Below are 23,531 nucleotides of genomic sequence, written 5' to 3' on the forward strand. Positions count from 1 at the left end.
TGTTTGATAGCATAGAATATTGATACGACTGTAATAAAAACCATCTTCGAAAACAGTGAAAACACTAGTACTGTAAAGTGTAAACAGTAAGACTTGAAATACGTAGATACTGGGATCTGTAAAATCTTAATTCTGAATTTTTAAATTTGAATGTTTGTCGATTAAAAAAAAATATTATTATGGCAGCACCACCAGCCGCATTAGTGAGTAAGGTAAAAAAACATTTTATTGGTATTCCTGCACCTCTTGGATATGTTGCTGGCGTTGGTCGAGGTGCTACAGGATTTACAACACGATCTGATATTGGTCCAGCACGAGATGCTAATGATGTTTCCGACGATCGACATGCACCACCAACAAAAAAGAAAAAAAAGGACGAAGAAGAAGACGATGATGAAGATTTGAACGATTCAAATTATGATGAATTCAGTGGTTATGGTGGTTCGTTATTCAGTAAGGATCCATACGATAAAGATGATGAAGAAGCAGACATGATTTATGAAGAAATTGATAAACGAATGGATGAAAAACGCAAAGAATACAGAGAGAAACGATTAAAAGAAGAATTAGAGAAATACCGACAAGAACGACCAAAAATTCAACAACAATTCAGTGACTTAAAAAGAGGGTAAATCAATATGTACATAATTATATTCAGTAATAGCAAATAGTTATTTTATGAAGAGACCAATTATTGTAAAATTACAGGTAGGTGAATAAAGGTATTAATGATTCAAGAATCGTTTATAATTGGTGTTGTATTGTGGTAAATCATAAACATTTTCATGAAAACGATTTGTGAGTGGGTAAATTGTTGCTTCATAGAAAAAAAATTAATTTTCTGCCGCAACTGATTATATAGTTACACGTGTAAATATGGTATAGTTCTAAAACAGTTTAACTCACTAATCAATTATCTTTGCAAACATTTTTTTGAATTAACTATTCTCAGTTCTAAAATTAATGTTTAAATTTTAATGGTTGATAAAATAATGTACTATCAATTAACAAACTTTATTAGTAGATCGTGGTATTTATTTTGTTTTAAAATATTCTATTCTATTATGTATACACAATAAAATAAAAGGTGGTTAAATTCTTTTGCATTATGCACCATATATTTAAACACTGTTTTTACATCTTTCTAAAAATGTATTATTTTTTAGATTGACTATGGTTAGTGAAGATGAATGGCGCAATATTCCCGAAGTTGGTGATGCTAGAAATCGTAAACAAAGAAACCCTAGAGCTGAAAAATTCACACCACTTCCTGACACTGTACTTTCAAGAAGTCTTGGTGGTGAAAGTACTTCTTCTATTGATTCAGCAAGTGGTCTTATGAGTCAATATCCACATGGTACTGTTACACCTGGAATGTTAACTCCATCTGGTGACTTAGATTTAAGAAAAATGGGACAAGCTCGTAATACTTTAATGAATGTAAAACTTAACCAAGTATCAGACTCTGTTGAAGGACAAACGGTTGTTGATCCTAAAGGGTATTTGACTGATTTACATAGTATGATTCCAACATATGGGGGAGATATTAATGATATAAAAAAAGCTAGATTATTGTTAAAGTCTGTCCGAGAAACAAATCCTAATCATCCACCAGCTTGGATAGCATCAGCTCGTCTTGAAGAAGTAACAGGAAAAATTCAAGCTGCTCGTAATGTTATAATGAAAGGCTGTGAAGATAATCCAAAATCTGAAGATCTTTGGCTTGAAGCTGCTCGTTTACAACCTCCAGAAACTGCCAAAGCTGTTATTGCCCAAGCTGTTAGACATATTCCAACATCAGTTCGTATTTGGATTAAAGCTGCTGACTTAGAATCTGAAACTAAAGGTAAAAGAAAAGTATACAGAAAAGCCTTAGAACATATTCCAAATTCAGTTAGATTGTGGAAAGCAGCTATTGAGTTGGAAGATCCAGAAGATGCTAGAATTTTATTAAGTCGTGCTGTTGAATGTTGCCCGACTAGTGTTGATCTATGGTTAGCTTTAGCTCGATTAGAAACATATGAAAATGCACGTAAAGTTTTAAATAAAGCTCGTGAAAATATTCCTACTGACAGACAAATTTGGACTACAGCTGCTAAATTAGAAGAAGCTAATGGTAATATTAATATGGTTGAAAAAATCATAGATCGTGCTATATCTTCATTAAGTGCTAATGGTGTTGAAATTAACAGAGAACAATGGATTAAAGAAGCAATTGAAGCAGAAAAATGTGGTTCGGTAAAAACATGTCAAGCTCTTATTAAAGCTATAATTGGATATGGAATAGAAGATGAAGATCGTAAACATACTTGGATGGAAGATGCTGACTCGTGCGCAAGTCAATTAGCTTATGAGTGTGCAAGAGCCATTTTCTCTCATTCGTTAGCTGCTTTCCCAAGTAAAAAATCTATTTGGTTGAGAGCTGCTTATTTTGAAAAAAATCATGGTACAAGAGATTCTTTAGAAACTTTGTTACAAAAAGCTGTTGCTCATTGTCCAAAATCTGAAGTATTATGGTTAATGGGAGCCAAATCAAAATGGTTAGCTGGCGATGTACCAGCTGCTCGTGGTATTTTATCTCTAGCATTTCAAGCCAACCCAAACTCAGAAGAAATTTGGCTTGCTGCTGTCAAATTAGAGTCTGAAAATTCAGAATTTGACCGTGCAAGACGTTTGTTATCTAAAGCCAGAGCTTCAGCTCCAACTCCAAGAGTAATGATGAAATCTGCTAAACTTGAATGGTGTTTGAACAATTTAGATACAGCTTTACAAATCCTTGAAGAAGCTCTTGTTAAGTTTCCAGATTATGCTAAATTATGGTTAATGAAAGGCCAGATTGAAGAACAACAAGGAGATGTAGATAGAGCACATGAAACTTTTAATTCTGCACTAAAGAAGTGTCCCAGTTCTATTCCTTTATGGATCTGGTTAGCTAGATTAGATGAAAAAAGAAAAATGTTAACCAAAGCAAGATCAGTATTGGAAAAAGGTCGTTTGAAAAATCCACATAATCCAGAACTATGGTTAGAAGCTATACGTATAGAATTTCGTGCAGGAATGAGAGATATAGCAAACACAATGATGGCAAAAGCACTACAAGAATGTCCAAATGCTGGAATATTATGGTCAGAAGCTATATTTTTAGAACCAAGACCACAACGAAAAACTAAAAGTGTGGATGCTTTAAAAAAATGTGAACATGATGTAAATGTACTTTTAGCTGTTTCCAAGTTATTTTGGAGTGAACGTAAATTACAAAAATGCCGAGAATGGTTTAATAGAACTGTGAAAATTGATCCAGATTTTGGAGATGCTTGGGCATATTTCTATAGGTTTGAAGTATTACATGGAACTGAAGAAGCACAACTAGATATTAAAAAGAGGTGTATTGCAGCAGAACCTCATCATGGTGAAGCATGGTGTATTGTATCAAAAAATATTGATAACTGGAGACTTACAACTGAAAATGTTTTAATGTTAGTTGCAAAAGATTTACCTATTCCTATTTAAGTAACATCATTTAAATATTTGTTCTTTTATAGGCTAAGTTAGTATGTAAATTGTAAATAACTACTAAAAATCATTTTTTTTTTTATTAAGTTATACTTGTATTTTTTAAATTTTAAATCGTAATAATTTATTAATTACATTTAGAGTGAAATGTTTGTATAAAAAAATATAATATACCTATAATAATAAAAACGAGTATAACATTTTAATAATGTATTTAACAATCTTATCAACTACTTAAACAAAATGATTTACAAATATATATATGTATATATATAATATATACATATATATTATGTAAATAATACTTGTGTCTTTTACAATCAATATTATATTTCTGTATTTCAACAATGATGTGCTAATCTTAAAACTAAATATTTTTTAAGATAGTGTACATTATTGTGAACTATAAGTATACTTTTAAGCAGTGACGTATTTAGGGTGGCGGGGATGAGATTGGACCCTAGGCGGTACATTTTTAGGGGCAGTAAATTTTGAAGAGTATTATGATATATCAAAAATTAACGTTGTTGTTAATGTCAACTTTACCATTGTTACCAATGACATTTGGGTGATAAAAAAAAGTACTTTACCTGGGACGCAAAATTCCTAAATACATCTCTGCTTTTATGGATCAAGTTTAGGTGCTCATATCCAATAAGTTTAACAAATGTGTCATATCACAAGTGACAAATAAAACAATAACTATTGAGCTAATACATGCCATATGGCTAAACTTATAAAGAAAAAAAAAGTTTTTAAGGGTATTTTGAAGAACATCTGAGTTTTGGATAGTTCAAAATTATACAGCAGATTTATTTTTACACATACATAAATGAAAATAAATAACTATGTAATGTTAAAATAAGTTATTTCAATAATTTGTAGTTTTTATAAAATATAATTGGTATTGAATATTTTAAATCATTATTTTATTTTAAGTAAATACATTTTTTTAATTTTTTTAATGACTTAACTTATTATATTAACTAAACCTTGAAGTATCAAAAAAATTGTTAATGAGTTACAAGAAAAAAGTTACATCATTTAATGTAATAAATACCAATTCACGAGTTTACCACAGAAATAGAATTAATTGAAAGTAAAAAACTATACTGAATACTAAGAAAATTGTGGCTTATTATATTTTTTAAATTGTGCGCCAAAAGTATATTCATTACAAATACAGTATAATGTCCTTGTAGTCCGTTATGATTGGTGGAAAATGTCAAATCAATGTGACCATATGATTACTCATTGCATCACTCAAAAAAAATGATAATAACGTTTATCAGTATTTCTGAATGAATCATTTAGATTTAGACCCAAAATTGTTTTTAGATTGGCATTTAGGTATTTCTATATATTTAACTAAATTAAGTCGCATGTCTCCAACTTTTATTGAGTAAAAGAAATTACAAAATATAATACTAACATTGTGCGTTGATGTAAGCCGGTTTAGGTACTGTCATCTGACCCGCTTTTATTTACGTACAATAAAATAATGGAGAAAGATGATGAAAAATTCTTTTACGAAGATGAAGTGGCCATGGTGTCTTCAAAATCTGGTCTAGTTAAGTATGGTTTGGTTTTAACGACGAACAGATCGCGATCAGAAACCGAGTTAAAGAAGAGCTCGTATAAAAATCATAATGAGATCAAAGTGATCTGGCATCCGAATGGTGCTGAAGAAATTATCTCTGATGATAAAGTATATTATTTTTTTTTCATACATATGCAATTTTAAGTGTTTTGAAATTAGAGCCTTACTTTTTTTTTAACTTCCTAGGTTGTATTAATGGATCGATCATTAATGCCTGGTGATGTAGTACGTAAAGTTAGTGAAGGCAAACCTAGTCAGTTTGGATATTGTGAAAATATTGATATATATGCCACTGTAAAAGTACTTAATACTAACAAAATAATAGAAAATATCAATTCTCGAAATTTTACTCACATTAAAGTATGTACTTATATTATATTTTAAATATTAATTATTTTTACATATCTATCAAACGAATTAAAGTTTTTAATTTTAATTAATTATTTTACTATTAAATTTTTTGAATATTTTTTTATTTAATATATTTATTGTAATTATTTTGTACCTAAGTCTTACACATATTACTAAAAAGAATTTTACTTTCAAGATATGCAATATAAAGTGTGTACCAATTTAGGGAACACTGAATTTCTTTGACGAGTTGAATTCAATTTTTTTTACAAACTAATGGTAGGTAGGTAGGTATATATATACAAATTTTTAATTACATTTCAACATTTTTTGAAATTTTGGTCTGCACATGAGCAGTGAAAACTTTTTTTTCAATAGCAACACCTATTTTGAACACAATATTTAGTTAGGTCTATTTTTTTTAAGCAATTCTAATGTATCATCTATGATTTTTAAATTCAAAATTAACTGAATAAGAGCCATGTCAATTTTAAAAAATAACACATTTTTTTTATTATTTTTAAAAATTTAGGATAAAATCATTTATAAATTTATAATTAATTCTAATTGGTTAGGTATTTTTGGAATATTAGTACGTATTTTTTTTTTTTAGAAGTGTTATGAACAAGACAAACATAATATGGGTATAAAATTATACTACTTCTAAAAAAAATTTATTATTTATTAAAATTGACAAGACTCTTGTTTTCAGTCAATTTTGAATTTAAAAATCATAGTTGATAGATACATAAAAATTGCTTAAAAAAAACATACCTATTCAAATATGGTGTTTAAAATAGGTGTTGCTATTAAAAAAAAAGTTTTCGCTGCTCATGTGTGGACCAAAATTTCAAAAAAATTTTAAATGTATTTATATATCACCAGCTTGTAAAAATAAATTGATTTATTCCAAAATAATCCAGCTGAAAAATTCAGTGTTCCCTATTTTGGTGAACACACAGTATATTATAAAATATTGTTCAAATTTAATTATTTTTATTGATGCCATTTATTATTATTTTAATAAATAATAGTAATTTTTGTTTAATTCATTAATACAAATTTTAGAAGTATCATTAATTATTACATTTTATTTATAGCCCTTTGCAATTGATTCCTCAGTTTTTTATGAATCGTGGGTCGGCGGAGTTTATGAAGTAAAATGTAAAGTTACATTTGTTTCACAAGATGGATCTATTTTTACATTAGAGGATCCATATCGAAGAGACTTCATAAGTTTATCTACAAGTGATGTAATTCAAAATTTATATTGATAATTTAGTCTATTAAAATTTTTTTAAATAACATAGGTTAGGTTTTACTATTAGTTTTTATTGTTTATTATGTTACTACCAATTTTAATAGAGCTTGAAAAAATTTTTTATGACTTTAATTCTTTTAAATTTTAGAGTTTTTCCATTGATGACAATGTGTTCTATCACGGGCAAAAATTAAAAATGTGTCTAGATTCCCTAGAAAGTGCAACATTTTTAACTGTCAGTAACTTAATGAAATGTTTATTGCACAATTATAAGAAGAAAATCAGCTATAAATATGGGACCAAGGTAATATATTAAAGTCATTATATAAATAAGTTTTGATGTTGTAACTATGCTATATTTATTAATTTTAGTGGATCAAAGTTTATGTTCAAGATGTTATTGTATCATCAGTTGAAGTTGAATGGTACTGCCAAACATCAAGTAAAACAAAGCCACATGAAGAATGTTGGCCACAAAGATTATTTACTGGTGATAATTTGAAAAAGTAAATACTAAAGAAAAATAAGTATTCATTTTAATATATTAACTATTAACTATTATGTAATAAGTACTTGGTTATTTTGTTGTATATTATCTATTGCAGTTTGAGATATAGTTACAAGCTGTTACAGAAAATAGACTGTATGCACTTTATGAGGTTATGTTGGTCAATGGTTACAAAATGTTAATAATGTATAATTTATGTTTTGCTTGAAATATTAATGATATCCTTTATTATTTTTATTATTTTTATTTTATGGTGACTACATATGCAAAAATATGGGAAAAAAATAATTCTAGGTAAACTTTAGAAGAATATTTATTTGCATAAAAATCTGGGCCTTACTTATTAATATTACAGTCAATGACTACTAATCTGCGAGCAATACATTGTACAGCTTAAAAATTATATCTTAAGACATTCGTCATTCATAGTGTTTTACATACGCACAGGCATTTACAGTAGAACCCCTCTACTCCGTCACCTTCAGAACTGTGGGTATGTGGTCGAAACATGAAAAAGGTTTGAATGGTTAGATTATCAGAATATTCAAAATCATTTGACGGAAATTTTTCATTAAATTATTTTAAATTACAGACATGTGTTAAATTATTTACTACATAATATGTGTAACCCAAAAAATTTGAATGAGGATATTACATGCATACATAAATATTGGATCTAAATGCACATATTTTTAAAGTATTCTTATTGATAATACTTTGGTTGGATCAACCGTAGTGATGGACAAGAGGGGTTCTACTGTATACATATATATATATACAGCTTAAAAGTATTTTATAGTATTAATTTAAACTAAAAATGAAAATATTTAAATATAACTAAGATTCATTATAGTTTATACACAGTGGTTGAACCGCTCAACAAATTCAAACTTTTTGATTTTAAATGCAATTGCCTGATACGTGTTCACGCATAAGCGGTTCAACCGCGTCATGTCGTGGTCCTGCCTAATATATATTATTTTACATATTTATAGTTAAGGAATTCTAGTGTCATAAGTTTCTACCTTAATTAAATAAAAATATATTCATTTTCACATATACTATTGAAAAATGTTCTATAAGGTATCCAAATAGTATACATAAATGCAAAATAATTAGTTTGATATTGTTTGTATTATTTTTGAATAATTTTGACTGTTTTTAAATGTATAGACTTAAAACTATCGATTTATTTGAGTCGTGTTCAATTCAAGTGGGAGATACACATTGGTATACAATTCAAGATACAGATAATTTAATGACAATGGAACAATGGCGATCTAAATGTACTGAATCCTTCAATATTGGACTAGATTCATTGCATAGTAAAACAAATAATGATAAGCATCAAAACAAACTTTTAAGTTCCAATAAATCATCAAAGAATACAGATTTTAATGAGTTGGATCACATAGATGGCTTATTAAGTATGTATTATACTTTATAATAATGTATTGAATTTATGTAATGTTGATGTTTATTTTTATTTAAATAGTAGTTTTTAGTTAACATTTGATAAATATTTAAATATTTACATTTATTAATATAAAATAAGTTATCGAAATCTTACTACCTTTCACATACTTGGACATTAGTTTTGTACTATTAAGTAAAAATATATTAACTTGCCCTTAAGGACTTAGAGAAGTAAAACAGCTCCCAAAATATTGAACAACTATTTATTAATTAAGTGAAATTAAAAGTTGTATATAAAGACATGCAATTAATATAGAAAATGTACTTTTTCTTATTTATAAGGTAACTGTAAGAAAAATATAAAACTTGAATTAAAGAAAATATAGTTTTTAAATTGTAATTATGATCTTATCACTTTTTTTTATCCTATTATATTAAATCTTTAGAGTTAATTTATTATTTCGGATCAACCAAACAGTCAATCATGTTAAAATTTATTTTTAGGGTCACACGTTCTATATATTTCTTAATAATTATAGCTATTCAATAATAAAAAAAATTTTCTATGGAAGTCGATCCTCAAAAGTGAAGTATATTGTTAGTAGATTGTGACGAAAAACAATTTGGCCACCCGTGTTCTAGTATTTTAAATCACATTAAATATAACTTTTTCTGATTTAATCTTTAACTTGCTTTCCTCTTCAGTTTTTGCTCAACATTATTTTTATCATTGTGCTCAAATTTATAAAATATAATACATTTCATCACTAAAATTAAAATCATAATCTAGAAATTATTGTTAAAAAAAAAAAAGTGGAATTTTTAAAACTTGCTTAATCTTAATGATCCATCTATATTTTTCACATGTAAAATTGATTAAATATTTAATTTTACTATTGTAAAATACATTAAAAATATATTAGTCAAAATATTAACTATTATAATTGTCCAGCTTGATATTTTATTTTATGTTTAATTAAAATGACTGGTAATATTACTTAACCAAACAATAAATTATATTTTCAAAGACCTTGATAATGTATTATAAAATATATTTCAGAATAATTAATATACTATTGTTGGATATTATTTTTGTAGGTACACAAAATGTGTCTAGCAGAAACGTTCCAGCTATGCAGTTACAGAGAAATGATAGATTATTAAATAAGGAATTTAAATTTACATTGCTATCCAAAAAATGTGTATCTAAACCATTCACAAGTACAACAGGTAAAAAATTGTAAATATAATCTATTTGATAGTATAATATGTTGATTTTTATCTTTATTTATGAAAAAATAAATATATAATCTTAAGAATTTTTAAATTTCCCATGTTCTGTTAAATCTCATTTAATTTCTTAGTATTAGCAAAAGCTCTTAAACCAACATATAACATAAAAATTTCTATTTTTTATTTATAAATGTTAAAAGGATTTATTAGTATGGTTTGAGAGGGGATAGTTTTGAAATTTAAAAAATACTAATTTAAATTATTTTTATTTATGTAATAAATATTGTAAAATAGTCTTATTATTTAAAATATAGTCTTTAAGAACACTTAAAATCAAAAAATTGTTATTTTAATGAACCTAACCATATTATATACTATATAAAACATTTATTATCTATTTTAAAAAATTAGAATTTACTGTTAATTTGTTTTTAGGCAATAATTGCGTTCATACATTAAAATCAAACCGACTAAAGAGGAACCGTATATGGAAATCATTAATTAAAAAAAGTAAACAACTCAATGTACCCAAAGTAAAAACTAAACCCAATTCCAAAGTTGTAGTTGAGGTTTGCTACACAAAATCTATGGTAGATGTTATATGGCAGGTATATAAATTAATTCACTTTTATACTTTAAATAAGAATACACTGAGTACTGACAAAATTCAGTTTTTGGTTTGCATAATCTTTACATAGTAATCCCCAATTATAATTTTATCAGTAGGGCGCGTATTTTTTTAATGCACTAAAAAGTATCGAAATATGCTTTAAAAATCATGAAAATATGTAACATATATGTAAGAATTTTTTTTTTTTTATTTAAAATTTACAAATTAAGTAATTATGAAAAATGAATAATTTACTAACAAATAATTAATTACTTAAATACTTAATAAAAAAAAAATATAGGAAATTTTTTGAACAACTTAATGTATTTTTAAAATCACAATAATAGATTTTCCACAAGGGTTGCAAAATACTATTTTTTTCGTCTATAGTGAAAACCTCAGTGTCTTTGTTTGCTGATGAAAGCCATTATCGAATTTTGTTGAAAATCAACTAATTATTTTCGACATATTTATGGTTTGCGGACTAATCAACAAACTGAGTGGTATGTCGATAACTGACTGATACAATAAGATCAATTAAGATTATAGGTAGATACAAACGTTTATCGTAATTGATTATTCATCTTACTATCTTTATTTCAGTTATTATCTAATGCCAACAAAATTATTTTTAATATTTCTACTTGACAAAATATTATTTTGTACATTTTTTTAAAAATTTTGTTTTAATACATTTCAAATTTTGTAAAAATAAGCAATAACCATTAAATATACAGAAATATACAAAAAAAAATTTACCAGTATCCTCAAGCTAATGATTTGTACAGATTACTGACAAAAATCCAAAAATGTGAAAAGAAAAAAAATATGCAATAGCATAGAAATCAGCGCTTTACTAATCAGTAAGTCACAAAACATAATATCAAAAATAGGAGATCTGCCTAAGCCAAAACATAAATAAATAAATTGCAAAACATCACTATGTCATAAAGGGAAAATTGAATAACAAGCAGTTAGAATAATTTTCAATGCTCAGTTTTTATTTATAAATATAAATATTCTTATTTTAATTAAATTTTATTAATTCTGAACGTATTTGTTTGTAGGATGGCACTAGAGAAACAGGAGTTTCTTCTACCGATCTCTACCCAGTGCAAACTCTTGATGATCTTGAGTTTTTTCCTGGTGATTTTGTTACTGATAAAAATCCTGAATCTGATGTTTATGGAGTTGTAGAATCTGTTGACCATGCAGAACGTACTGCTCATATACAATGGTTTAAAGTTTATCCTGAAAATCCTTCATTGTATGAATTAATTATATTAATATTACTTCAAATTAATACTGAATCTTAACTATTTTTGTAGGCCAAATCCTATTGAAAAGACTTATTTTAGTGTATATGACTTACGAGATCATCCTGATTTTCATTTTAAATCTGGTTGTCTCATTATACACATTAATCCTGAAACAAACCGACATTTTAATACCTTAACTGCTGGACAAGTCTTAAGTGCAGGGCCTAATGGCAGGGTAACTTTTTTTTATACTATTCATTTAATAATAATTTATTTATATTTATTATTTATATGGTATTTTAATTATTTAGATTTTAGTGATGTGGGTGAATGGTGAAAAAACTGAATGTTGGCCTCAAGAATTGTTTGTTATCAAACCAAATGATGATAACTTCAGTTTTCAAGAGGAAGAATATGAGGATGAAGATGATGATGCACCTCTTGCTGTTGAAGATGACTTATCTGAAGATTGGATGTCTGTAACTAGTCCTGGATCATCTAAGTAAATTTAACTTATTTTTACCTAAATTATAACAAACTAAATAACATTACAATCTATTTGCTTAAAATAAATGTTAACACAGAGTTTAATAATTATAAGTATCTCATACAAGTCATTCCAAGTTTTTTATTTTGTTTTCATATAATATTTATTTATGTGTATAGTAAAAGCTGTGACCAAGAAGATGAACCGAGATATCCAAAATTATTAGTACAATTGCTAAAACAATCTGCTACGAGTATAAATTTATTCTTAGATGCTGTTGAAGAAAATTGTGACATGGATAAAGTTATTAAATTAAAAAAAACTTTGGAACAATATAGGTAATTCATCTATTAAATTTTAAAATGATTTAAACATTTTAAATATAAAAACAATGTACTGATACATAGGTTAGGATTTAACATTAGTTCAACTTTATCGACTTCAGAATATAAGGAAATAGAAGCATGGTACAAGGATCTCATGGATAATATCTCTAAATTAATAAACAAAATAATCTCAAGAATAGGTATTGTATTTTATAGTTTTCAATTAGATCACATTATTTATATTATATAGATGGAACCATAATTAGCTTACAGAACTAGATTGATAACACTATAACTGTACAGTCATTCTCAAGTAATTTTGACTTGGAATAAAATTTTTATATTGTATACACCTAACTGTTCTGTTAAAAGTTGCAAATTTACGTAAAATGATAAATAATGGCTCCATTGTTGATAAATGATATAAGTTTATTTTATATTTAACTGTATATTACTGTATTTATAGATAGTAAAGAACAAAGAGTTGAAGAAGAAGAACTATCATATGAGAATTTAATTAAAGTAAATAAATAAAATAACATTTCAGTTTATACTATTTAATATTTCATGATTAATTTTTAAAATTACATATTTATTTATAGGACAGTGTACGTTCATTAAGACAACTAGTAGCAGATTTCATAAAGAAAGTTAATCGAGTTTTTAATAAATCATATGATCTTTATGATTTAGTACTAAAAACTTTTGAACCAAGTACTGGAGAATGTCTTGAGAGAACGTATATAACTGATCCAACATCAAATCTTCCAATAATTGAATCAAATCCTACAGAATGTCGTTTCATTGCAGTAGAAACAGATAAAGAACCGGTATTTCAAGTTATAACCAAACCAGAAGAAGCTGGAGGTTTGTAAAACTAAAAATGGCTAAATTATAAAGTACTTTATGTAAATGCTATCTTAAAGTGAAATAACATTTATTTTTTTACTTTTCACGAATAATTTCTTAAATGTATCGAACAAGAAAATCACTTCTCAATTTACATTAGATTAATATATATATTGGAGCATTAACATATTTTCCCACAACCTATTCATATTTCAATTTTAGTAAAAAAAAATAAATAAATTTATGAAAACAAATTATAAAAACTCTGTTTGCCATGATATAACTAGGCTATGTTTAAAATTTATTATAGTCTTCGCAACACCCACAACTAGTTATATAGCAATAACCGCATGATAAAGATAATTATATGTTTTGGATGTGCAAGCGAGTTGAGTTCTTTCAATGAACAGAGTATTCAACCTGAATTAAATTTTTTTTCAATCACAAAAGTACTAAAAAAATAAATCAAGTGCATTAATATTTGCTTTATTTATAAAATGTAAGACATTTTTATTATTTCCATTAATATGGTTAAAAATTACAAAGAAAATATTGTTTACTTTAGTAAAATTAAAAAAAAACTCAACTTTAAATAAAAATTTCAAATATACAGTATAATGGAAGTATTATATTTTAATACAATGATAAACCATTAACCAATGGATAAAACTAATCATATGTAGTTGGAGACAATGTTAATCAGTCTTTTTCTAAGGATAACGTTTATGTTATTAGCAATTTCCTCATTAAGTAGTTTAAATTAATTTTTACCGTAAATTACACTTCCTATAGAATTATATGAAAATTTTGTTGCATGTAGAAAATTATAATATAAGCAATATAAGTATGTTTTAAGTCTCTTTGGTTAATATTTTTATTGATAATATTAATTATAATTAAATAATATTAAATGCAAGATTTATAAGACAAAGACAAAACTGCAGTTTAACTTCCTACTAGGCATTTTATAAAAAGATTCTACATTTGTTATTAAAATAATAAAACTTGAAGAAAATAATCTTGAAGTCAAATATTAAATTAGTTGTTTTTCAATTTTATTTATTTTCTTTTACAGTTTTTGATGTAATTGATACAGTTAGGGATAATTCACACAAATATATCAATGATAAAGATAATTTACATTCATCATTGCCAAAAGTTATTGCCAAAGACATTCAAATACTTCAAAAAAGTTTACCAGCAGGAATTTGGGTGAAAACTTTTGAAAATCGTGTGGTAATTAATAATATTTTACAAATATGTGTATTGTTTATAAAATAAAACTGTACAAAATAAATTAAATTAATATTATTTTTATCATTGTTAAATTATTATTTGAATAAAAGGCATAATAATTATTATTTATTTCTCTAATATGTTCCTTAATTGTTTTGTTATTTTAGGATTTATTCTCTATAATGATCAGAGGACCAGAAAAAACTCCATATGCTGGTGGTTTGTTTCTGTTTGATGTCAAAATACCACCTACCTATCCAATTCAACCACCTCTCTGTCATTATTATAGTTATTGTGATGACCGATTGAATCCAAATCTTTATGAAGATGGAAAAGTATGCCTTAGTCTTTTAGGTACTTGGTCTGGTCATGGTGTTGAACTATGGTCACCTAATAATTCTAATTTATTACAGCTTCTAGTATCAATACAAGGTGATAAACATTCAGTTTTATACCTACTCTGATATTAATATTATATTATTGTTTCAGGACTGATATTGGTAAGTGAACCGTATTATAATGAAGCTGGATTTGATTCTCAGCGTGGTCAAAAGCTTGCAAAAGAAAACTCTCGTGTTTACAACGAAATGGCTCTGATAAAAGTAGTGCAATCAATGACAAATATGTTAAAATTAAACATGCACCATTCGTAAGTTAAAAAAATAAAATTTAACCCTTTAACCTACTGCATTTAAATATGACTGTATCTAGCTGAACTACATTAAATTAATTTTATTGGAAATTTTTTTTTTTAATTAATAATTTAATTAAGTTGAAGGTTATATTAAAGTCATGAAAAAATGTAATTATTTTTAATACATAATTACTCTTAGGATTCAAAATAAACATTGATATGTTGCATAATTCTCTAAATCATTGGTATGTTTTGGGAAATATTGAACAAAGATAAGCATCTATGCAGTGTCACACTGGCCTGGACCTCTAGTCCGCAATTGCGGACAGGGCCCCACCTTAATTATGGTAATTGGAGACCCCTGATTTTATACCTATTAATATTATTATTATTCGTCTAGAATAAATAGAAATATGAAATAAACATTACTTTTTTTCAAATCTGGAAATGTATATTTGTTTACTATCTTGAGAAGTTTTCAATGATTATTATTAAACTAATAACATTATTATTCTACAAATGTAATAGCTGTGTATATACAAATATTTATTGTTGATTATAAATAGTGTAAAATTGTTGTGACTACCTATTAAATAATATTATATTATATTTATACGTATTCTTAATTATCACTAATTGTAAATTATTATACTTTGGATAAGAATTGTACTCATGCATATGAAGGCTGTATAGTCCACAGTGTTTTAAATAACTTTTAAAGTCAATAATAATATGTTAGTTCAACAATATGCTACTTTTCTTTTAGATTCACCTAAAAAAATGAAAGTATGGTCAGATTTAACAAAACAAACTCATAAAAGTCATTATAAACTCGAAAAATTGAACTTGATTGGAGCAACCAGATAGTGGAGTAATTACCAAGGCAATATTAATTATTATCTTCTATAATTCAGTTCAATGAGCCTAATGTAAAAGGTTCTTGATTCTTGTTATTCATACATTTTTTTATTGGCAATAACTTCTAGTGACTCAAAATTTGATGCAAAAACTAATTACATGACTCTTAAAAATTTGAAATAATTTTAACTGCAGCTATTTATCTTGATATTTTTAATTTAAGTTCTCCTGTCCCAGTTCTTACAATCACGCTCATTAAATTATGTAATAGCTTTTAATATGACAAAAAATTTAGTAAAACAAATTAAAGAAAAAAGAAATAATGGTGATGAAACATTTAATAAACTTATTTCTAATGCTCAACATTTTATAACAAAAATTAATGAGGAATTGGAATTAAATGGTATAGATTTTATTATAAAAGATAAGTTTAGTAAAAACAAATGTGTAAGTAGAGTGCGAAAAATAAATAAAATGCTTGGTAAATTAGCATCAGATGAAAAGCCTGACATTTCCACAGAAAAAAAGTTTAAAATGGAAACACATAATTATATATTTGATGTTATGATAAATAGTATGGAAGAAAGATTTGTTGACAATTCAGATCTACTCAAAGATTGTATTTTCTTAGACCCTAAAAATTTAAAAAATATTAAAAGTGGTTTACCTGAAAACTCAATATTAAAACTTGTTGAATTAACAAAAAAAAAGTGTACATATTTTAACTTCTGAACTACAACAATTTGCAATACAATATGATTCAACAACTAAAAATTTTAAAAAATTATCTATCTTTTGACAATGGCTCCAACTCTGAACCGGAACTAAATATTGACCACAGTTTGGAATTTTTTTTGGACTAATCAAAACATTTGCTAATTCCCTATTGGGGGCCCTTTTTTCCAAATCGAGGACTGGACCTTTTCGAGCCAGTCTGTCACTGCATCTATGATTGTTTTTGAAAATTTACAATCCTTTTAATTTGAACTGTTTGGCAATGTCAAATAAAAGTAAATTTTTCTTATAATTTATATTCAATATATAAAATAAGATCACCCTCTTTGAAAGCTCTGATTACTTTTATATAAACATGAAATAATCATCATTTATTTTTATATATTTTTATTTTAGGGACGTTAAAAATACAGGGTATTTTAAAGAAGAAATACTAGAACACGTTCAAACTCATGGTCCAAAGTATGTTTTTATATATTTAATCTAGAATGATTTTAATATGTTGTATTTATCAATATTTTTAGATTAATCAAAACAATTGAAAATTGGATTAAAATGTCTGAAAGAGAATTAACTGAAGGTAATCTAATAACCAATTTTTAACAATAATATTAGTTTATCATGTATTATAATAATTTGATCATAGGCGTGCGCAGACCACAATTTCAGGAGATGCCTGTAATATTTTTGAGCATTCTGTTAATAAGGTTATTATATGATGGTACATAACTTATTTTTTTTTATTATACATACAACAATAATTACAAATTTATAATTGTAGACATGTTCATTTTATTTGGTTGTGGAATTTTAATAAAAAATCATGAATAGAAAATTTAAATTTAAAAAATGTCCAACCCTGATTCCCAACATTTTTTTTTTTTGTTAATGAATCTTATAAAAGCTTATTAACTTTAATAATACTTATAATTTATTCCAGGTCAAGTATATATTATATATTTATCAAAAAATCACATTAATTTTCTAAAATTTGCATCTTTATTAGAATTTCATTCTTTCTCTTTTGAGGTCTGTTTTTAAGTATTATGATTTAAATTTATAATAAATAGTATAATTCTGATAGTATTAATGATTATAATTATATTTGAATAGTTATAATTAGGGTCTGAATTTATATTCTCTAAATATATTTGAAATATGATGCTTATTTTCTCCAAAAAAACTGCAAATATTCTGTTTAAATTCTCTTAAAAAAATGTAAATTTTTACATTTTTTTTTTACATTTTCCGTCAAATATGTAATTACAGTGAGCTCTACATAAAAGGGACAACTGCTTTTTAGGGACAAATCAGCAGAGTCTCGTATGAATTTATACATTTTAAGCAATTTAATTTTGTTTATCACAAAACATCAGTTATAAGGAACATAGTTTAATTTGTTCAAACCTGTTTTCTTATCGAAACTGTAATTATCTAATTTCAATGTCATTATTATATTTTATATAATAATTTTATGTTATTCAATATGTTATAATATTGTAATTTTGTATGTATTTTATTTTTGTCAACCATTTTTATCCTACTACCATGAGTACCTTGACTAGCCTAGGTACAAAATTACTTCCTCGATAAGTTTTAATTTACATTCTTTTTTTTTATTAAGGGGATTGGAAGCGTTGATTTTCTGTCTTTGTCTTACACACGTGGAATATAGGAAAAATAGCTATACGCGCCTGACAAAAATTAAGGTACTTCTAGTTGTTCGATTTAAAATATGTAAAGATGATTGAATTGGCATACAAGTTTACTTTGCATCCGTTGAAGTATATTTTTAATATTTTCAATTTATATTTAATAATAAAAATTGACAAATTATTAAATTTAAAATATTTATTCTCATCAAAATATTTATTTTAAACAATAAAACAATCGATAAAGTGCTTCGACCGATGCAAAGTAAACTTGTATACCAATTCAATCATCTTTACATATTTTAAATCGAACAACTAGAAGTACCTTAATTTTTGTCAGGCGCGTATAGCTATTTTTCCTATATTCCATGTGTGTAAGACAAAGACAGAAAATCAATGCTTCCAATCCCCTTAATATGTTTTTATTAATTTAAATCATGCAGTTAATCGGTACGGTCGAATAGTGGGGACAGATAGATCACCGCCATATTTGTCCCTATTAAGTAGATTCCACTTTTTACTCAAATGAATTAACACTTTTGTAATGAGATTATTGCACTATAGAAATATAATATATAAACAATATAATTAAATCATTTATTACATCAAATCATAAAAAAAATATTTTGTTCTTATGAGAATGGATGAATAATAGCCAAAATTATAGATTAGTCATCATGTTTAATGAACATCATGGATAGATACATAAAAGTATTATCATTGCATGTTTTTTTTTTTTTATCAAAAGTGTTAAAAAAAAATTATAGTAATTATTAAATACATTTGCCATTCCAGTTACCTTTTTATTGAAATTATAAGAAATCAGCCTTTTTCTCAAAATGGATCAAATTTGTTAAATATGCTAAATATTCTATGACAGTTGAAATATTTTCAAATACCTATGCAAAAAAAACTTTTTCTTGTGAACTCAGTGTTTAATGAATTGTCCACAATTTTTACTATTTAATACTGCATATACTCAGTTACTATATGTAAAGACATATAAATCCAGACCCTAGTTAATTGTTCCATATTTGTAACAAACAATAGAATATGTGATATTGATTTTTTAAATTACATAAAACATGAAACTCCAAGGCCCATGTAGTGTTTACCTGTGAATTATGGTCACTTATTGTGTCATGAAATTTTCAATTTAGTAATTTATTAATATCACATAATATTAAATATGATTAATAATTCTAACTTTCGAGAAATATTATCTTAATCTATTTCCAAAACAGTTACTATTTATTTATGATATTAAGACACTAATGTTTAATGATATCAATTATTTTTTTGAATATCGTAGAAATAAGAGTTTTTTATTATATGATATTTTTTCATGAATTACATATAATTTAGTAACAATAAAATATGCCAACTTATTCTGGGGCTTGAGTTTTAGATCTCCAATTATAATGTATCAGAAGAAGCTCTGGCACACATGTTATCCCCTCTTGTGCACGTCTATGTAATTAATACAGTTGTAGTAGTTTACTTCAAATGATTGTATTTAATATTAAGTATAATTTGATCAATTTTTAGATGAAAAACTTGTTCCTGGATATCCATTATTACCACTTTCCAAGGGTTTTTGCCTATCAATCATCAAAGCTCTAAAAGATTACAAAGAAGTATTGATTTCTATGAATATCATGTTTAAATAATTATAAGCAACTAATTGCTCTATCCTATTCAACGAAAAACATATGTCAACATATGAGTTTCATATTAAAGTTATTGTTTCTATATACTTACCATTTTTTAAATTTATTTATTTTTTATGTTCTACTTCTCTAGCTTTCAACGTATTTAAGTATTATTTATTAAAAGTTATATTACATGTTATTCTCCAACTACTTCATATTTAGATGAGAAAACAAATATGTAATTATAGGAAATGTATACTACATGTAAAACAGTTTTTAACTATAATAAAGTAAATATTGTTAAATATTTTTATTCCATTTGTTGTATTATTTAATTTTTTTTGTTTATTTTGTCATGTACATTATTTATAAACTATTGTTAATTTTGTTTTATGCCTTAAACATATTACATTATAGGCTTTTGAAACATGTAAAATTAAATATTTTTTTTACTTAATATTATAGTAACGTGAACATAAAAACTGCCAATTTGTTTTTTTTTCTTATAGTCATTAGGAAAGCAACTACCTCCTCAGTTATTTGAGACTGACAAATGATTGTGCTCCCCCCCCCCCTTGTTATAAGTTTAAAGCACAATGCATTCTAATGTTGTATAGTTTTTTTTTTCATTCATATTTAATAATTAATAATCATTATATCAATAATATTGCTCGATAAAACACTGATTATATACTAGAAGAAATATCTCTATGTAGGGGGAAGCGCTCCCTCTTTTTCTTACCTGATAGATTTTTAGTTTTGTTATTATCTTCCAACCCCTTACCAGATATTCATCCAAGATTACGACTATGTATATATCTTAACCTTTTTACCATCAACACTTTGTTTAAATATATTTAAATAATTTATGTCTCAGGTAGAGAAGACTAAGTATTATATTAATATACCAACAAAATAAATTTTTCTTTGTACTTCTTATTAATAGAATATGTAAATACATTGAATCTTATGTATTCATTTGACTGTTGACTTAAAAAATTAAATACAAAATTATTTTTTTTAAAGATAGTGATTTAAAGAAAAAAAGTTTTCAGGACTAAAACTTCTGCCATCAAGTAATAATAAGCTAATTTCCAGTTAAAGCACAAGAAAAAAGCTTCCAATGGTCAGGACCAAAGGGTTTCCACATCCTGTCCTAAAAGACTTGTTAATGATAAAAATTTAGCCCTTAGTTGTATTTTCTCATCAAAACAACTAAGTGCACAAAAAAGGTTTGCAAACAATTACCTGTTGGATTTAAATTATAGGTAAATTTCAGTTGAATGTTTTGTACTCTTCAATCGCTCATAGTATGTTCCAATTGACATATAGAAGAGCTCACACTACAATCATGACACCACCCAGTGCCATAACTAGACTACTCGAGGCCTGTGTGCAAACCAAAATCTAGAGGACCTATGTGGCCATATTATAATCTCTTTTTGAGGCTCTGCAATATAGTAGGAAGCCTATGGCCCGTGTGCGATGCACACTCTGCACACCCAGTTCTTACAGCACTGTCGCCACCAAAAACTCTAAGTCTTTGTTCTGTCTTTACAAGCGCTCAAACAAAATAATGAAGCATAAGCGTTTATGATGTCTGATGTCTCATCAGTTTATCGCAGACCACGTTCCATTTAAACCATAAACAAAGCGATTGTTAAAATCTTTTTCACAAGTATGAACATGAATGTAGGTACTTAAAACATCTACCTGTAAGGCTGTAACATACTTTATATTTATGACACAATATTAATATTTATAAATAATATTTATTATCTAGGATAACTTTGAATTTTGTCCAGGATATGGGACCTCTAGCTAAGCTAGGTTTGACATTGGTGGGGGTAGTTGTATTTAAGGAGAGTAACACAGCTGTATGATCAGAACAAAGTTCGTTTATATTTAGAATTGAATGTTGGATGGTTGGGAGGGTTGAAACTATGAAAAAGTCAAGGATATCGGGGTTTCGGTTTTGGTGAGAGGGCCAGTAGGTGGGATGTAGAGGTGAGATAGTACGTAGGTTGGAATTTGTTATAAATTTGAGTAAGTTGCGACCTCGGGTGTCAGTGGTGTTGTTACCCCATTGGGGGTGTTTTGAGTTGAAGTCGCCTCCTATAACAAAGTTTTTATTGAGAGAAGAAAAGAAGTCATTTAAGATGATTTCGTTGATTGGATTTGCGGGCGGGAAGTATGCAGCTACAATGGTAGTGTTTGTGTTGTTAATGTTCAATTGGATGTTTGCACTTTGAATTGATTGGTTAGAAGTAGGAGGGCTGATACTGTATTTGATATTGTTACGAATAAAAATTGCTGCTCCGCCGTGAGCTGAACCATCTGGGTGATCGGTTCGGATAGTGGAGTAATTTGGGAAGAATAAAGTTTTGTTAGGAGTGAGATGCGTTTCGGTGATAAGTGCAATGTCGATGTTTCGGCTGTTGAGGCAAAGATGGAGGTCGTGATAATGATTTTGTAAGCCATTTGAATTCCAAAGTAGGAGTGAGAGGGGTGAATTGTTAGGGTAAGAGTTTGTCATTTAACTAGTAGGGTTTCGATGAGTTTAGTGAGTAGTGCGATAAGGGGGCTTATTAGGGATTGGAATTGGACTAGGAAATTAGTTAGTTGGGATGAAACGGAATCGGTATTTGGGTTATCACAGGGTTCTGTGGGATTTTGTTTTTTTTTAGGGTGGGAGTGGGTATTAGGGAGGTTTGGTTTTGAGGTAGACTGGGAGGTGCTCCATTGGGGTTGACAGAGTGGGGGAAAGTTATTATCTTGAAAGGTGTTGGTTTTGATTGAAGTTGTGGAGGTGTCTTGAGTTTCAGTTGGCCTGTTGGTTTTGTTTGAAGATCGTCCTTTCTGGAGCAGTTTGAATTTGGGACAGCCTTTGTATGATGCTGGGTGATCCCCATAGCAGAGGGCACATGTTGCTGGAGTATTTGAGTCTTTTTGGCAATCAGTAGAGAGGTGAGTGTCACCACATTTTACAAATCGGGGTGTGTGATGGCAATAAGTTCTGGTGTGTCCATAATCTTGACATCTTAGACATTGAACTGGGTTTTTTTTTGGATGAGGTGCTTCGATTTTAATTTTGGTATGGCAAATTGAATCAACTTTATAGATGTTTTGGTTTAATGGAGAAGGTTCGAGGTCCACAAAAAATAATGGAAGTGGGTTTTTGGTTTTGTATTGAAGACAGTTTGTAATTAAACGAGTGGTGAAACCGAGAGAATGAAGCTGTTCTTTGATGTAGGCTGTTGGCGTGGTATGATGAAGGTGGCGAATTACTACTCGGAAAGCTTTTTCTTCGTGTGTTTGGAAGGTGTGGAAGTTCATATTTTGATTTTCAAG

The 23,531-nt window shown here is 27.0% G+C and overlaps 2 protein-coding genes across 2 annotated transcripts; both read left to right on the top strand.

Moving 5' to 3' along the window:
* Window positions 1–24: 24 nt before the first annotated feature.
* Window positions 25–3,703, top strand: LOC114120946 (pre-mRNA-processing factor 6). The gene is made up of 2 exons (XM_027983060.2): window positions 25–628; window positions 1,167–3,703. The coding sequence occupies exons 1-2, from the start codon at window positions 180–182 to the stop codon at window positions 3,508–3,510; spliced, it is 2,793 nt and encodes a 930-aa protein (XP_027838861.1). The 5' UTR covers window positions 25–179; the 3' UTR covers window positions 3,511–3,703.
* Window positions 3,704–4,811: 1,108 nt separating this feature from the next.
* Window positions 4,812–20,493, top strand: LOC114120949 ((E3-independent) E2 ubiquitin-conjugating enzyme UBE2O-like). Its single transcript, XM_027983066.2, has 21 exons — window positions 4,812–5,221; window positions 5,300–5,473; window positions 6,565–6,717; window positions 6,874–7,029; window positions 7,098–7,231; window positions 8,407–8,660; window positions 9,748–9,879; window positions 10,318–10,490; window positions 11,560–11,759; window positions 11,821–11,986; window positions 12,063–12,253; window positions 12,418–12,576; window positions 12,646–12,764; window positions 13,031–13,086; window positions 13,167–13,431; window positions 14,489–14,649; window positions 14,817–15,081; window positions 15,139–15,298; window positions 17,273–17,338; window positions 17,401–17,456; window positions 20,077–20,493. Exons 1-21 carry the CDS (start codon window positions 5,015–5,017, stop codon window positions 20,196–20,198), a joined length of 3,369 nt encoding a protein of 1,122 aa, XP_027838867.1. The 5' UTR covers window positions 4,812–5,014; the 3' UTR covers window positions 20,199–20,493.
* Window positions 20,494–23,531: the final 3,038 nt, after the last annotated feature.

This window comes from Aphis gossypii, chromosome 1 (assembly GCF_020184175.1).
Source record: "Aphis gossypii isolate Hap1 chromosome 1, ASM2018417v2, whole genome shotgun sequence".
Taxonomy (NCBI): domain Eukaryota; kingdom Metazoa; phylum Arthropoda; class Insecta; order Hemiptera; family Aphididae; genus Aphis; species Aphis gossypii.

Excerpts from the sequence above, each read along its gene's own strand:
- LOC114120946 (XM_027983060.2), top strand. The coding sequence starts at position 180 with ATGGCAGCACCACCAGCCGCATTAGTGAGTAAGGTAAAAAAACATTTT. Across the intron at positions 629-1,166 it reads TTCAGTGACTTAAAAAGAGG|ATTGACTATGGTTAGTGAAG; the intron begins GTAAATCAATAT and ends ATTATTTTTTAG.
- LOC114120949 (XM_027983066.2), top strand. The coding sequence starts at position 5,015 with ATGGAGAAAGATGATGAAAAATTCTTTTACGAAGATGAAGTGGCCATG. Across the intron at positions 7,030-7,097 it reads GCTATAAATATGGGACCAAG|TGGATCAAAGTTTATGTTCA; the intron begins GTAATATATTAA and ends TATTAATTTTAG. Across the intron at positions 8,661-9,747 it reads TCACATAGATGGCTTATTAA|GTACACAAAATGTGTCTAGC; the intron begins GTATGTATTATA and ends TTATTTTTGTAG.